This window comes from Stigmatopora nigra, chromosome 22 (assembly GCF_051989575.1).
Source record: "Stigmatopora nigra isolate UIUO_SnigA chromosome 22, RoL_Snig_1.1, whole genome shotgun sequence".
NCBI lineage: Eukaryota > Metazoa > Chordata > Actinopteri > Syngnathiformes > Syngnathidae > Stigmatopora > Stigmatopora nigra.
The window spans coordinates 729194-746630 of record NC_135529.1 but is presented as its reverse complement, the minus strand read 5'-3'; the positions used below and the strand labels follow the sequence as shown (position 1 = coordinate 746630).

At 39.0% G+C, this 17437-nt stretch overlaps 2 protein-coding genes across 2 annotated transcripts; one reads left to right on the top strand and one right to left on the bottom strand.

Annotated features, from left to right (window-relative positions):
* Positions 1 to 472: 472 nt before the first annotated feature.
* Positions 473 to 3923, top strand: LOC144215590 (ankyrin repeat and SOCS box protein 13-like). The gene is made up of 6 exons (XM_077744629.1): positions 473 to 689; positions 1439 to 1638; positions 1724 to 1874; positions 2134 to 2268; positions 2550 to 2741; positions 2829 to 3923. Exons 1-6 carry the CDS (start codon positions 647 to 649, stop codon positions 3002 to 3004), a joined length of 897 nt encoding a protein of 298 aa, XP_077600755.1. The 5' UTR covers positions 473 to 646; the 3' UTR covers positions 3005 to 3923.
* A 218-nt stretch (positions 3924 to 4141) lies between these two features.
* On the bottom strand, positions 4142 to 9640 carry LOC144215735 (neuroepithelial cell-transforming gene 1 protein-like). Its single transcript, XM_077744845.1, has 12 exons — positions 9299 to 9640; positions 8283 to 8349; positions 8081 to 8140; positions 7395 to 7502; positions 7109 to 7276; positions 6737 to 6799; positions 6571 to 6667; positions 6339 to 6415; positions 6011 to 6268; positions 5184 to 5354; positions 4914 to 5100; positions 4142 to 4704 (listed from the first exon to the last, which is right to left on the bottom strand). Exons 1-12 carry the CDS (start codon positions 9442 to 9444, stop codon positions 4436 to 4438), a joined length of 1671 nt encoding a protein of 556 aa, XP_077600971.1. The 5' UTR covers positions 9445 to 9640; the 3' UTR covers positions 4142 to 4435.
* Positions 9641 to 17437: the final 7797 nt, after the last annotated feature.

The following is a 17437-nucleotide window of genomic DNA, read 5'->3' as shown; positions in this document are numbered from 1 at the left end:
AAACTTTATTTTTGTTTTTATTACACACCTCATTTCTATCCAAAACAAGGCGGCATGACACAGAAATGAATAAATGATAGACGCGAATGCGTATATCTTATGAAAGTGTTGTCATTAGAACAATAAAAATAAAAATTAAATAAAAAGACTATACGTACATACTATTGAGCTTTTTTGGTCAAGGAACTTGCAAAAATCTTTTTTTAAATGCACATTTTCTGTGCTTTTGTTTACATTCACATACAAAATAATATTTATAATACTATTGGATCACATTAATGATAGCCAGGTATCCCAACTCAACTAAAAACACTCTACAAATGTCTAACAAAACTGGAAAAACTTTGAACCAAAACCCCAATTAAATGAACTTGCACAAATGACAAGAAAATCACAAAAGACAAAATTCAGGGAATAAAGCAAACCATAAAAGTTCATCCAACATTTGCTCGCAGAAAGGCCACACGTATGTACTACATTTCCCAGAGTTCCGTGCTGTCACTCGTTTCCAGGCAGTGACCGACAGAACGCTGGAGTTCAAGCACACCGTGTTTTGGAGGAATGTCAACCGCTTAATCGACGTGCTTTGGAGGCCACGATGACTTCCACCCGTCCCTAAAATTTGCCATCGATCGAAGATGTCAACATGGAGATAAGACAGAACAGACCCTCCTTGTACGGGGATATCGGTAAGTAGCTTATCGCAATGATGACCATGGCTGTTCTTATGCGGCTTTTCGAATGTATTTATGACCCCTTATGACTTCGATGTTTGACCAACCTTCGTTTAACTATATCAGGTATAAAATTTAAAGCTGAGTTTGCGTTGCCTAGCAACAAGTGAATAAACTTAGGTCACCTGAAGTGTTGCGATCGTAACTAACTGCAATTATTTTTAGTACTATAACATTGTTCTCAACTGCAACTTACTATATTAGTGTTATTATATGCATATTAGTGTCTTATTATAGCGCTTGTCACAAATCGTAATTAAAAGCGTGTTGACAAGGTTTGTATTTGTTACTTTTCCATTTTTTAAAAACTAAACTAAAACTAAACATGACTATGTTTGCAGATAATCGTACGTGGTTCTCAACATGTTTAAATGTTGATTAAAAAATATAATTCAAAAATATATTATTGTTCGTCACTGTAAGAATATAAACGTTAAAATTGTGCATAATATCAGGAATAACAAGAGCAAGTATAATTGACCTTCATGTAAATATGGTCAGTCAAAAGCAGTAGTGCCGAACACGCTGCTCTCGAGCCTCATGCGGCTCCCAGCCAAAATGAATGTATGCTTCTTATCATATTTTCTATTGTATACTGTGGCTCTTTGTCTCATGTTTCTTTTATTTTTATTATTTATATAGAATCACAAATTATTTAAAAAATATGAGAATGGAGAAAATAATTCCACTATCCATGTTTGCAGCCCACATTCTGGGATTCTGGACCGAGCGATCGGCAGTGCACGAGGCAGCCGCTCAAGGCCAGGCGGCACAGCTGCAACAGCTGATCCGAGACGGCGCGACCATCAACGCCGTGGCTGTCGACTCCATCACCCCTTTGCACGAGGCCTGCATCCAAGGGCACGCCTGCTGTGTTGCACTGCTTCTAGCTGCTGGGGCGCAGGTAGAAAATCCAGACTTTCCACTTTTAGCTCAATTTCTCCTCGCCCTGAGATTTGTGTAGCAACTTAAATGATGAACTTCCCCAGGTGGACGCCCGCAACATAGACGGCAGCACCCCCCTGTGCGATGCCTGCTCGGCCGGCAGCCTGGAATGTGTCAAGTTGCTGCTGGAGTACGGAGCAGCCGTCAACCCGCCGCTCTTCACCTTCTCGCCGCTCCACGAGGCGTGCATGGGAGGTGAGCCCAACGGGGGCTTGACTAAATGTCCTGATCGGCCCCCATATAGCTTTTTTTTTTGGAGTATCAGTTAATGTGCACCCCTTGTGGCCTTTGTAAAGATAAGCGATTTAGAAAATGAATGAATCTTTTCATTATTTTTGCTAGTCTAAATATATGGGCATCAGTTTAGTATATTGCATATTACATATGAAGTTAAGAAATGAGCTACTAAATATCTCCCATCTTTTTTCATGTCTTTTTCGTGTGGCGTCACCAGGAAGTTTGGACTGCGTGGAGCTACTGATTCAGCACGGAGCCTCGATGGAGGCGCACGACTGCCACTATGGAACGCCACTTCATGTCGCCTGTGCCAGGAAGCAGTACGGCTGCGCTAAACTTCTACTCAACGCAGGTCGGGTCCTCATAAAAGAAAGTTTAGGCCACATAGTTTGCCAGAAATATGCTGTTATTTTGTTAAAGATTTGGAATTTTACCTAAATTTTCTGCGTGTTGAGAGTTGTAGATAGGCTCTTTTTTCAACAAATAATCATCATGATGGTGATGTTTATTTACAGTAAATATTGAAAAAAACACCCTTTGTATGAAAAGATTTTGGTGGGATTTTTATTGTCTGTTCTTCTAGAGTTTTGTGTCAGCTTAGTTGACATCTTGTTTGATTTTTTTCTTCGCAAGGCGCCAACGTAAACGCTGCAAAGCTCCACGAGACGGCGCTCCATCATGCCGCCAAAACGCGCGATGTCAACCTGATCGAGCTTTTGGTGGAGTTTGGCGCCAACTTGCATGCACGAGACAACTTGCACAGAAAAGCCATCCAGTACACGGCACTCGGATCGCCGTCGCACTTCTGCTTACGCTTCTACGAGGGTACGTACATTAGCCACCATTGGTTTGACTCCCCTCAACCTGTTTTGTCTTTTAACAAGACAGCCTTTTGTGTCTTTGTTGACACAGACACGCCGTTGAGCCTCCAGCAGACGGCGCGTATTGCTCTGAGGAGGATGATGGGCATAAAGGCACTCCACGTTTTTCCCAAGTTGAACTTACCCAATCGCATGGTCGCCTTTCTATCGTACACGCCCCCCACAGTCTTTGACCTCGAACAAACTCTTCTGGATTCACCGACATAAGCCTCTGCGTTATTTAAAGTCAGTTTTTATTTTATTCAGAAGCATTTCTTTTTCGTTAACTGGTGACCAGTTCAATGTATATTCTGTCTAGGATAGATTACAAGTCACTCCCCAATTGACATAATGCTGTAATATGGATGAATGTATATTATTTATTTCTCAGGTATATTTGTAAATAACAAAGATGCTTCTTTCTCAATGTGGCTAGTGTAGAAATAAAACTGCCGCTCACTTTTAATCCTTCCAAGTTATTTTACTAGTTTAGAAATGCATATATCTAGAAATAACAAAGGATATAAAAGTGAGGAAACACAAATTTGCACACGACTTTATAAACTAAAATGAGCTTGTTCATGTATACCTTTAATAGTGTGGCATATTCTTTTCCAATCGTTCCTCTTGTAGTTCACATTGTACAATGCTAAAATGTCCATTTATGAACCACTTTATCCTCACTAAGGTGGCAGGGGGTGCTGGAGTCTATCTCGGCACAAAGAGACAAACAACCTTTCACACTCACTCATACCTAGGTGCCATTTTAGAGTCCAATCAATGTGCCCAGATAAAACCCACACATGAGAACATGCAAACTACACACAGGTGGACCGATCAGGATTTGAACCGAGCACCCCAGAGCTGTGAGGCCGACACGCTAACCACTCACTCCACCGGACTGTCCAATGCTAAAATGTGTCCATTTAAAAATTTTGCTAAAGCTGCTAAATATGTTTTTGGGACCAGTTTGTATACAGATTAATTTGGATCTGTAAGATGCAGAGATGTGAATTAAAAACAAATGATTTATAATGTTGAGTGTCATAATTTTTGCCTGGAAATTTTGACTTTTTGCTCATATTATACCAAAACTGTCTAAGTGCAGTGATTGGTGGAGAAATAAAGGCCGTCTCACACATTTGAAGGATTAACTAATGGTTTGATTTATTTTCTTACAGTATGTAAAAATGTGTGCCTTTACTCAATAACTGAACCTCAAAAATGAAAAAATGGAATTCACCCATCCAAGTTATCTGTGGGTACATGGCCCTGCCCCCCTCGGAGTTCCAGCTAATAGCAGGTGTGCACACTTGAGGTCAATTATTAAGGCTAAGAAATGATAATTAGGTTTGACAAATAGTGTTCAGTGTTAAATTTTATTGGCGTTGGGGTACACATTTTACATTCGAAAAAGGCTCAATAGACAAACAAAGGATAGTGAATCGTTTTTTGACCAAGAGAGTGCAATGGAATTCTTGCATTGGTCGCCAAACACTAATTTAGAAAAGACATCATTTAAGTCACAAAAACATCTGACTGACAAACATGGACGGAAATAACAGTATGTTTTTGTTTATTTGTTGTTTTTTTATGTTGAGTCTGCTACAAGGATTGGAAAACACAAAATCAGTGGTGAAACCATTCAGTCCATCTTGTCTACACATCCGTCTCTTTCCTTTTGAGGGTGACCCGCGACCTCTGCGGCCTGAGCTGAGGTCTCGGCGGTGGACAATTTTCGTCTCCCTCGTGGATGGCCGACGAGCGCCGCTTGACCCGTGAGACGGCGTTGTCCGCGGCCCCATGCTCCATCATGGCTCCTCGCAGGCAGTTTAGCCACTGCTGCTTGTGGTACACGTCATTCACGTGCAGCGTGTGCGACTGGCCGTGTGACGGATCCGTCGAGCTCACGCGGAAAACGTTTTTGGCTGCGGGAGAAACGTCACAAGTAATGAAAACAAGGAAATATAAAGGGACAAACACACACTTATCACTAATGATAACTTCTGAAATACATGAAGCAAAGGCAACAAGGCCCAAATAAACCCTAGAAAAAAAAAACAATCTAAAAAAAATATAGAAAAATCAAATGTATACTTTCTAAATTCCTTCTGAAAATGTTCAAATCATTCCCCACCTTTGTCGGCATTGGTGAAAGCACCACGGAAGGATCCGCCTAACCGGGCCTCTCCGTCCTGAAGGTCTTCCAGAGCTAGGTCCCGAACGCGGATGGGCTGCCTGTACACCTGGAAGCAGCTACGCTCGTTGCGCGTCACGGGCCGGGTCAGCACCAGCACCTCCGAGAACAGGAATACGTGCAGCCTCTGCCAGACAACGACATGGCCGTTGTCATTTTCGCAATTCAAGAGCGCCCTATAGTTGTGACGATATGTTGAAGAGTGCTTACCGAGCCACTCTTGTTCCTCAACTCGCCGTGACACAAGAGGCTCCTGCAGCTGTCAATCAAAGGGTCTCGCTGCTTGTCGTCCAAATACTCCAGTTTGTCCACATAGTACCGGCACTCAGACTCGCCTTTCCTTATGTTGATGTCTGAGAGAATCTCCTGGATGATTGCCACCTGCGTGGGAAAGTGACACTTAATAAGCACTCTAACTAGCCTTGCACTTTGATTTAAAAAATAAAATAAAACACATTTTCAAAGAAAAAAAAATTATATGTATTAATTTTTCAGAGCATAACACAACGGAAAAAGAGGGATACATTTTTTTTTAAATTAATGTAGACATCCAAAAACATTTTTGGCCAGATTTCATTATTATTATTCATTTACTATTTTAATGTTCTGTATTTATATATTCTATTTTTTGTGCCAAGTAGTTATTGCACAAACAAAAACTGTCAAAAAATTACTTAGTCTTTCAAAATTTTTCTGCCAGAATATTTAACAAATAGCAATGTTTTTTTTCTAATTATTGCTCTCATGATGGCACATTTTCTTCCATTAAGATAATAAAGAATATTATGGTATAAAAGTAAAATAATACAAATAGACACAAAAAAAACATGTACAGTATGTTGTTGCCCATTGGACAAATTACCAAAATGTATAATGTCTTTTTTGTTTTTAATTAAACAATAGGCCCTACATGTATATTAGCCAGCACTTTGAGTACTTTGAATTAAATGAGTACCAATTGGTTCTATCAAATTTGTCTGTACTTGTAATTATGCCCCACTTGAGCATATTTCCAGTATTGATTTTAGATATCGTACCGCTTTCTCCAGTTTGACCACATCCGGGTGATCGGCCGGAGTGTGCCTCATGATCTCTCGCAGTAGTAGTGGATACTTGACTAAACGGGAGCGTGGGATATCCAGGAAGCTCCACAGGTCCAGTTTTCGGCTAAAGGGCGACTCCAGGCAGCGTTGCAGGAAATCCTGCACTCGCCGATCCTGCTTTTTCTGATCCAGAAGCGCTTTGGCCGCGAGCTGGTTGCTGCAGTAGTTGCGGTACGCATTCAGTCCCGGGAGCTGGAGCGCACAACACCAATGTCACACAAAAATGCTAACAAAAAAGTGTGTTCTTTGCGTTGTTTCTTACCCAGTCAATCACCATTTGTCCGATCTCAGCCACTGTGCCATCGGGTCCCGTTCCGTTGGTCAGCTTCATTAAAAGATCTGCAAAAAAACATATTGGGCAGTTGTAGGAAAAGAAGTCGTTATTGTGGAATTTGAAGACCTTCTAAAGAATACATTTTTGAGAGCTCAGCCCCCTTTTTTTTTACATCCAACTAAAAATAAATAAAAGTTTAAAAACTGATTGGCTGGCTTACCCTCATGCAATGGTATGTATGCATCTAGATCTCCAAAGATATGCTCCAGCTCCTCCTCCGTCATGATGGACAGCTTGAGCATGGGGTCGTGGTATGCCTGAGGGAAAGGACCAGGTTACTCCATCAACCAAACCAGGAAGATCCCGACATATTGTTATCTTCTAACCTTCCGTGCCAGCTGGAGATCCTCAATAAGATCTTGCTCACCCCTGAACAGCTCATATATAGCCTGGAGAAGAAGAGGATGGCTTTGTTTATTCATCTATTTCTTTCAATGGCTTTTTATTAGGACTTAATTTGTTTTCATTGCTGTTTTTGTGTGAGTTTGAATTGCAGCTTCACGGAAATCACAGGATAAGTATAACTTTTGCCATTATGCGTTAACATCATGCTAGCTCAGCATTCAATTCCATTCTACATGTTCCAAAGACTTTTACTCAGCTCTCATTTTCTGTAAGTTTGGATTCAATTTTGCTGTTTACACATGCATTTTTTAGTGTTCCCTCAACAGCCTAAAAGCATTTTTAGAATGCACAACCTCCTGTCTCTTGATTTCCTTGGAGGTGAAGGAGCTCTTTTGGTGAACATCCAGCATCTCTGACCACAGTGTGCTATTCCTTCGCTTGGTGGGCGTGGGACCCGCCAACTTGCTGCCGCTTCGCAGCAACACACCCGGTGACTTACCATCCCCACGCAGTGACATAGACTGGAAACACAAAAGTAAAAGATTACTTGAGAATCTGATGGACAATCAGTATTTGAGCATTAACGGATGGCTGTGAAAGATTATCATGGGGTGCCAATTGTGATTTTTCTTCCTTTACCTGGATGGTCTGACCAAAGCGACGGACAGCTCCATTCTTGGAAGGAGATATGAAGTTGACGAGGGATGACACTCTGGCCAGTGGCCGCACTTTTTTGTTTGTCGGCTCCTGATGAACACATTGAAGCATCCTGATTAGATAGAATTGAAGTTAAAGTCGGAGCATATAAAGTAGTGATATGCCGGCACCCATCTATGTATTTATTTAAGAGTATGAGAGAGTATTGGATTTGGTTTAATTATCAATCTTTTCGGCTGCTGTAAAACAAACTACTGAGCAAATATGTTTGCCTATTAAAAAAGAGCATCATTTAATATTTGTAAACTGATTATGAGATAGCAGCTCGGCACACTTTAATACAAAAAAAATATGATTTGTCATTTACTTGGCTTAAAATATTGGTATCGCATTGGCATTAGTTTAGTATCGGCAATACATCTTGTCTATATATATATATATATATATATTTGTTAAATTAGCCTCGGGATATAATTAATATAAATATAGTTGAATAATAATGCATTGAATTCATATAGCGTTGCAATTTTGATTAGACGGTCATCAGTCATAATTGTAACCGTAGTTGCTTTGGGGCAGAATGACAGAAGCGAGGCATCCCGGTGTCATAAGCCAGTGTCAGTTTTCCTTACCTTCTCCTTGTGTACACATTTGATTGACACGCTTACCTTGAGGTCAAAACTGGACAGGCTGACCGTGTCGTCTTCCTTTTCTTTGCGTTTTCGCTTCTGTGGTGGCAGAAATGACATGATGATTTTATAAAATGATTGAACAGAAGTCCTAGGTTTTCCACAATTTACATATCGACCTGCAGTGGCCCGTGAAAAATATTTCTAAAATTGAATAGGATTCTGGACATTAAACTCTTACCAGACTGAAGTCCCATGGTGTCCCTGGGGTGAGAAAGGTGAAGGAGCTTCCTCTTTGAAGGAGATTTCTAAAAGATAGGGGGGAAACCAAGATTTATTTGTTCGGTTAATATGCCCAAATGTAATCAAATTATATCCTTTTTTAAATGACTTAAAATACAATTGTACCCAACAAACCACCTGAAAAATGCTGCATTGTGAAAAATATGATACAAGTGAATGTATTTGTATCAAGTCAAGATGACTAATAGATATATTAAATCTAATCACAATATTAAATCACCTTGTGGACTTCCTGTGTGTGGCTCCAGTTTTTTTTTTTACCTAGGTCTACAATGTCTTGTGTGTCTTGGTACTGCAACCAAGAAATGTCCCTAATACAGGATGAAATAATGTTCTAATCTAATGTGTGTTCATTTTCAAGACTGGCTGCACAACCTGCTGCTCAAGTTAAAGAAAAGAGTTGTTGTGAATTACAGTGCAGCTTTAGTGAATGACACTCAAAATAAAATAGCAACAAAAGAACCTTTTGTTGTAAGTAAAATATGTTTTCTAGATTACTAGATTAAAAATTGAGAAACACACAAACACTTTGAACCTTGTCTTATTGACTGATTCATTCAGTGCAGAAAATGTATGTATGTAATCTTTTTGTGTAAACATCCAACAATAACAACAATAATAATAATGCAGTGGGTTATATATGGAAACAAATTATTTTCTTTTATTGTAGATGCAGCTCATATTTCACAATTGCAGTACTTTTTGTTAACCTTTTTTTATGTAGAAATTGTCTTTTTTTTAGTATTTTCCGATATTTTGCGCGTTTTCTTATGTTCATGGTGCCATTAACAATGATAGATGTGAGCTGTTGAGAATTGCGGGAATTCCAGGGTGTCCTTGAATGCATCGTTTACCATTTCGCAAACAAACAAAAAAGTCACTTGCTTCTTTGATGTTTTTGAAATTGCATCGCGTTAAGAATGCGGATCTAAAGTTTTAAATTCAAGAACGTACTTTTTGGAGGTATTTCTTCGCAGTTCTCTTGGCGATTGCTCAGCTAAACTAGTAACGCTGGCGGTGGATGTTCTCGATGACGTCCGATGAAGTTTCTGCTTTTTCCCCAACGTCTTTGACGCTTTCCCTTCTTCGTTTTCATCCATTCCGCAGTAGATATTCGTCTGTTTCAATATAAAGTTTGACTTGGACGGAATGACTGAATTGATTTGTAAAACAAAGCCGAATTGTAAACGACAGAGAAACAACAGACTTGAGTCCAACACACTACGGCGGAAGTTTGAATATGGTGGATTATTGAAAAAGGACCAATCAGAGAAGAGCTACGAGCTCTGCTTCTATAGACCAATCAGAGAAGGGCCTTCATTGAGCCATAGAGATAATATAAAAAGGCGAGATCGTTTATGCAAAAGTGGAAGGAAACGTTTCTAATCTTCAAAAATATGAATAGTTTATTTTATATACACGCATCCATATGATATTGTCATTGTTTCATTTTGCTTACATATTTTATAAGACGTTTGAGTACAACGTAAAGTACTTTGTTTTGTATTGGGACATACGTAGTACACATACATTTGCCTTGGCTAGCGTAAATATGACGATTCACACTCCACACCAGTCGGGGGCGAGAAAACTGTTTGCCAACCGCCAATATATCAATAAAAAGAAGAAGAAGGACTAGGCCATAAATATAAATACAAGGTTTAATGCAGCATAGCTAACCGGCAGCCATTTTGAAGCAGATGACTTCTCGGGCGGGCAAGTGAATTCTTAAGGACTCGCTGAAATCTTGCTGGATTTGCTAACAGGTTGGTTTACAAAAACAGCATTTATGTATTTATGATTCAGTTTGGATGCTATATATGCATTGATTATTTTTTTGTTGATTTAATATATGATCTCACAGTAAAAGGGCCGCATTTCTGGCGGGTTTTTGAAAAAATAAGCCGTGTGAGAAACAGTAGAACACGGCGCAATCTATATTTATTACTCTCCGTTGTCTTTTAACACGATTTTAGTAGTTCTGTCTTTAAGATGGGCGATAAGTGACGACGTCCGTTCCCGTCAGCTTCCAGCACGTATACGATATCCTGCCTTTAATATGCCTTTTGTGTATTCAGTGGCGTTTAGAACTGGCAACCATCTTGGGGCAGCAATCATACGAACGTTTAGTAAGTGGCTTACCATAACGACAATACTCTTAACATGGGGTATTCTTCACGAATGTAAAATCGACTTGATATATTAAAACTGAATAAACGTGGATTTGCGTTGAGATTGAGGTATTTTTTGTAGAATGTTAGTTGTGAGTATAATGGCTGTATAGCCACACAAGAACAAGGTTGGGACTACCTTCAAGATTGTCAATTATTAGGTTTTCTGGCCGTGAATAGTGTTTTTACAGTGTAATCTTTGTCTAAATGACATTTTTATGCCTATGATTTTATTTATTCACTTGCTAGCCGTTAGGAGCATGAGAATAAGACATTACAAGTTCTCATCTCATTTTCTGAACCACTTTATCCCCACTAGGGTCGCAGGGGGTGCTGGAGCATATCCCAGTTGACTCTAGGCCAGAGGCGGGGGGAAACCCTGAATTGGTAACCAGCCGATCGCAGGGCACGAGGAGACAAACAACCATTTGTGCTCACACTCATACCTAGGGGCAATTTAGAGTGTCCAATCAGCCTACCATGTAAGTTTTAGGAATGCGGGAGGAAACCGGAGTACCCGGAGGAAACCCACACAGGCCCGGCCGGGGAGAGCATGCAAACTCCACTCAGGTGGACCGACCTGGATTAGAGCCAAGGATCCCAGAGCTGAGATTTTTACCTTTTTTTCCTCCGGTATTGTGTTTACAGAAATAGGCGAAGCGTTCTACGTAGAAAATGCCAGATTTTTGCGCTGCCCGCGGCTGTCACAATGAACGCAGCCCCAAAACGAAAACTAATGGGATCACCTTTCACAAGTAAGATATGACAATCTTATTGCTCTAATTAAGATGCTCTAGGCCTTTTAGAAACATATCTACCACCTACTTTCACCCAAATTGCTTAAATTCCCTTATTGTGTAATTCTCAATGTGTACACATTATAAACCTAATGCAGTATAACCTTAAGTGACCCCATAATATTGTACATTACGAGTTAAGAAAGACAGACCACATTGGTAACAGTTCTCAATCCGTTTTTATTTTATTTTGAAGGTTTCCTAAAGACATAGTTCGAAGGACTCAGTGGGAACGTGCAGTAAGAAGGCATGGTTTCGTTGCCTCAGACAGGTCACTGCTATGCAGTGAGCACTTCAAACTGGAAGATTTTGACAAGACCGGGCAGACTGTCAGGCTAAGAGATAACGTTGTGCCAAAAATCTTTGGCTTTACTCCTCGCCATCAATCAAGTCTAACCAAAAAAAAGGTAAGTACAGTAACACCTCGAATATCACGGCTTCAAGTTTCGTGGCATTGCAAATTTTTTTCTGGGGGAATTTTATTTTTTTAATTAAATTCGTTTTTTTAAGATCATAAAAATTCACGCTGAAACTTGCAAACCACTCCCCTGATCCGATTGCTACTAGAACTCGGCACTGAAGTAAAAAAAATAAAAATATGATTATTTTTAATTTTTAAATAAAGGTGACCCTACTTCACATTTTTTCGTTTATCGCGGCAATGTCTAGTCTACATTAACCGCAGTAATCGAGGGATTACTGTATTCAAAGTCTGTGTATCAATTTGAGATTTGAAATTTAACAAGTGGTTTATGTGTCATTTTGCTACATGTAATGTAGGCAGTAAAAAGAAACACAGCTACTTCGAGAAGAGCGCGCGAAAATTGGCCCAAGGAGCTTCAGGAAAAAACTGAAGACACAGAGTCTCCGAAAGCAGACGAACAAGAGACCCCGGAGGTTCCAAAGGATGCTGTCCCCCCTCCAGATGATGCTGAGAGTGTAAGTAAACACAAGGGATGTCACAAAGAATTAGAAACATCCCATAGATTGTCAATCAATTGTTAGTGGTACATAGGGAGGCCAATGATGGTGTTACGGGGTTGCAGCTAGGCTGCAGGAATTTAAAAAAATGACCCACTTTGTGGCATATTGGCGCAAAACAGCAGGATGATAAAGACAACATGGTTGTGATTTAATTGGTATCTCCATTTGTTTCAATGCCAAACATTTATTGGAGCCTTACCGCCATCTTATCTTGTAGAGTACACGAGATAGTCAACCAAAACTCTGTTAGGGATTTTCAATTGAGATTGCCTCAATGGTGTAGCCTTGTCTAAATTTTTACTCTTAAAGGAGTTTTCAGGTTTTTGCAATTTCAGCCCCCCAAACACCATCTTTATTCATCATTTTGTTTATCATGCTGTTTATCCTCACAAGCAGGGATTCTGGAGCCTTTTTTTCCCATTTGAATTGAAATTATTCATGTCTTGCTGCAAAATATGTTAGTTAAAATAAAAAAATATATTTTTTCTCCTCACCAGGCATCCAAAAAAGCTGCAATGTTGGCAGAACTTCAATCTAAGGTGAGAAATGTTTGTTGTTATCCAAAGACTATTTATTTGTCTGCTGTTGTTGTTATTTATGCACTGGTGGTACACATGTGGTTAATGCTTTAAATGTCATCATACTTCTACTATAATGAAAACAAAAGCATTCGATTGAATGTGATCAGGACATCCCTAATTCAAATATTTTTTTTCATAGCAAGAGGCAGCCATTGCAGAAGTACAAAAGAGCCGCAGGAGGAAGATCACTGACCACCAATATGCCCTACCCTTTAGTCCCAAGGATCTCAAACTGAAATTTGACTTATCCCTGAAAACCATACAGAAACTGAGGCGAGAAAAAGTCAATGCTTTGATGAGGGAAAGAAGGGCCAAGAAATATATGCAGGCTGCTATCGATGAACTGAAACAAAAAAATGAAATGATTGAAGATCTGCAGGACAAGCTTGAATGTTACGCAGGTAAAATCATTTCATGTACTGTATAGAGTTAGTTTCCTAGTTCCCATTCAAAGGAGGTGTGATGAATTCAGTTTTCTAATTGAATTGCAGATATTCCGGTTGAGCTCCTGGCAAGGCAAGGTGTGGAATACACCAAGGCCCAGAAAGATTTTGCCTTCAAGCTCTATCTTCATGGTCCAAAGGCATATAATTACCTGAGAGAGAGACTGAAGATTCACCTCCCTCATCCCAGTTCATTGCAGAGGTATTCTCAATCTTTTGTGTGTATGTATGTATATATGTATATATGTGTATAAGTGTATATAGTTATATATGTATGTATGTGTATATAGATATATATGTATATATGTGTATATATATATGTGTATGTATGTGTATATATAGATATATATGCATGTATAGTAGATATTTGTATATAGATATATATGTATGTATAGTTTATGTGTATATAAGAAAATATTTTAGTCTATAATCTATAATATAACCATGAAATGGGTAAATCACAATTACAGATGGTTTCAAAGGCATATTAAGTGTCTAACTTCCGGAATTTAAAAATAGTACAGAAGGGGTTTTAAATATCCAAATATTATTAAATAGTCACCATAAAAACACTGTCCCTAAATTGTAGTTATTTACTTATTGAGGCAGTTCTTGCAACTTATTAATTGCGATAAACAAGGTACAGTCTTCCCCCAATTATTGTGAATTCACATCATGCTTTTTTTCTGCTATTACCATTTTTTTAAGTTCATAGAAATGTGAAAATTCGCATTGAAACTCGTAAGTGGGGGTCACTTTTGTAGTTATTGTGGTTATATTATGGGTGACTCTACTTTATGGTTTTCAATTATCGCGGCCCCATTATTATTATTATGTATTAACCGCATTTCAGGGATTACTGTATTATTGTATTGAGTAATCATGGTATGAAATTTGCTTTAGCATAGCTCCATCTAGTGGATGTGTAACACAACCCACGTTAACATGATTGTTTGTATGAGGTTACTAATGTCTTGCTTAATTATATTAAGGTGGCTGAGCACATCCGAGAGCCATCAAGGTCTCAATACCATGGTGCGGGACATGCTAGAACGTCTGCGCCAGGAAGAAGAGGGCAAGTCCATTTGCGTCACTGAGATGGAGGAGGAGACAGTGGTTGTAGAAAGTCACGTTCCGGATGACCCAGAAACACAAACTGTGTGTGTTTTTGTCGAAACGGGGGATGAGTTCAGTCAAACAACTGCCGCTGTTGAGGGGCTCCAAGCTTATTGGGAATAACTGGAAAAAAAATCAGTCAACAGTCCAATAGGAGGAGGACAACTTTCTAAAAAGGAAGTAATGCAGTACAATGACATGGTTGCTTAGGCAAAAGGACACAGACAGTTTAACAAAACAAAAATGGTGTTGTTTGTAAATGTTTTCTTTTGATTAAACACAGAGATTAACAATCATAAATTTGATGAGTAATTTAGCAAGGTGGATGATTTAATTTATTTTCCTCTTAGCTTTTTTTTTTGCTGAATTTCATTTGTCATTTTGTTTCTTAAAACATTTTTTGAATTTTATTTTTAGTCCTTTCTGTAGGCACACCCTGTCAAAGTGCATTTTGAGAAATCACATTAGGTGGGACATTTTATATTGAATCTTTTGATATTGCAATGTATAATACTATATTGTTTGTGTATATACAATACAATTAACACAGGTTTGATGCTTTGGGGCTTCAGTAGTGAGACCAAATAGAGGGACACCTGTTGGATGAATGAATTCAAAGCATCCTTCATCACCAACAATTGAATTTAAATGTCTCTACCTTGTGCAACCCTATAATGCAGGGGTGGCAAACACAGCTCTCGAGCTGCATGCGGTCCCCAGGCCAAAATGAATGCAGCTCTTTGCTTATTATCATAATACGTATATACTTTGTTTCATGTTTTTCCTTATTTTTACTCTCTTAAAATGCTCAATTTCATCAGGGCCCATTAAAAACAAATAAATTATATTTTAAAAATAATATGACAGATTGAATTTTTTTATGCTGCTTCTAACATAAGGTTTTTGACTTTCATAGTTGAAAATTTTGGCTCTTTGTGTCTTAACTTGTTTGCCACCCCTGCTTTATGTAATGCATGTGATCAGAATATGTTGCCCCCTTAATTTGGTCCCTGCAAGCAAAGTATTAAAAAAAACCCAAGTCATGGAATAAGATGGGTGAAGTCTTTAATAGTGTACTACCAATTACTGAGGAATTTAACAAATATTTAGAAAGGTGGAGGTATAAAATGTCTTCTGTCCCTAGGATGACTCCATTGATCTGTGAACATATTGTGGTGGTGCGTTCAAAGCTGCAAAAAAATTGAAGAAATGTATATTCTGCAGAGGGAACAAAACCTGCAAAAAAGACATTTGATGAAAAAATAAGATGGATTGTTCTAAATGAAACATTAAAAATTATTATAGTACATCAGGCTATTTGCGTTTTCATGACTTGCAATGTTTATATATGTTTAATACAAATGGAAGTACGCATAGCATTTAGGTGTAATAAAACCAGATCTACCTTTTTGTGACTTTATGTTCATGAAGTTTTGAGTCCACCTCTCAAAAACCTGATTTCATATGGTGCTAGAGACTTGATACAAACATCTACGTCACCAAATGAAATCAGTTTCTGAGTGCGGGGTCCTGAGGTTCAGAACAGCATTTAAAAAAAATAATAATAATAATTTCAGTAAAAACAGTTGTTGGCTGTACTGTTACACTGTACAACAAGAATCATGGTAAAAGACTGGAATTGTGGTTAGTGGGATTGTAATCCTAAATGGGAAATGTTTACCACAAACAACTATGAAAAGAAATGCACTTTAACTGTTGCCTTGTATCAAGTTAATGTAGAAGGTCCGTATGCATGGCTGGTCTGATGCTGCTGATGTCATCTACTGAGCAGCTTCTGGTGACAGTAGTTAATATACATATTTTTTATTTCCAGAGAAATGTTATTCTAAACTACATGCTACACATCAGCCCCACAGCTCTGGGGTTCTGGGTTCAAATCCCCGTCAAGTCCACCTGTGTGGAGTTTGCATGTTCTACCCAGCCCTGCATGGGTTTTCTCTGGGTACTCTGGTTTCCTCCCACATTCCAAAGACATGCAAGGTAGACTGATTAGACACTCTAAATTGTCCGTAGATATGAGAGTGAGAGTGAATGGTTGTTTGTCTCCTTGTGCCCTGTGATTGGCTGGTCACCAGTACAGGGTGTCCCCCCCCCCCCCCCCCCCCCCACCACAAGTCAGCTGGGATAAGCGCCAGCACCCCCTTTGACCCTTGTGAGGATAAAGCAGTTCATAAAATGAAATGAAACAAAATTAACAGCTTGTAAATCCATCTTCAAACACAAAACGTAACAAAAACAGACAACCAGAAACAATCATACATTTGCCCATCTCTAAGTTAAAGTACCACCCTTATATTTCCTTTTTAAAATGCAATACGTAGCAGCCTAGTTATACAGGGGCCCTGGCTGTGAGCCTTGTGGTACCCCATTGTCATCAACAACCAGTAAGGATAGTGAATATAGGTACTATATACTTTATTACTTGCCATAGTGTAGATTATTCCTCCCTGGAAAGACATGGCGCAGCCTCCTGGTGTCTTCTTCCATTCACAGTCTCTTGTGTCAATGTGAGCTCTTCATCCTCTGCTCACCACTCTTAGTGAGGCAGTGAGTCAACACCCCCGCTCTCTCACTCTTTTACACACACACTCGGAACATGACAAAGCTTTTTTTGTGAGTGGTTAACACGTCTGCCTCACAGTTCTGAGATCGAGGGTTCAATCCTAGCTGGGTTCCGACCTTCCTGTGCCTACTTTACATTTTTTGTTACCCCGGGAATGCATGTTTTTTTTTTGGGTACTCCACTTGCCGGCATTTTTATTAAATATTTTGTTTATTTATTTTATTTTGTATTTTTTGTGGGGATTTCCTGGTCATTTTATGTTTATTCAGGTTTTGGGGCATTTCTGAATCACTACCTGTTGATTTTGACTATTATTTGACTTAGTATTTGATTTCAGAGTACTTTATGGGATTTTTGGGTGTTATCAAATATCTTAATTTAATATCTTAAGCTCCAGTTTCTTACCTAGGTTTATAA

Excerpts from the sequence above, each read along its gene's own strand:
- LOC144215735 (XM_077744845.1), bottom strand. The coding sequence starts at position 9,444 with ATGGATGAAAACGAAGAAGGGAAAGCGTCAAAGACGTTGGGGAAAAAG. Across the intron at positions 8,350-9,298 it reads CGAAGAAATACCTCCAAAAA|AAATCTCCTTCAAAGAGGAA; the intron begins GTACGTTCTTGA and ends CCTATCTTTTAG. Across the intron at positions 7,503-8,080 it reads TGTCCAGTTTTGACCTCAAG|GAGCCGACAAACAAAAAAGT; the intron begins GTAAGCGTGTCA and ends TGTGTTCATCAG.
- LOC144215590 (XM_077744629.1), top strand. The coding sequence starts at position 647 with ATGGAGATAAGACAGAACAGACCCTCCTTGTACGGGGATATCG. Across the intron at positions 1,875-2,133 it reads CCACGAGGCGTGCATGGGAG|GAAGTTTGGACTGCGTGGAG; the intron begins GTGAGCCCAACG and ends TGGCGTCACCAG. Across the intron at positions 2,269-2,549 it reads TAAACTTCTACTCAACGCAG|GCGCCAACGTAAACGCTGCA; the intron begins GTCGGGTCCTCA and ends TTTCTTCGCAAG.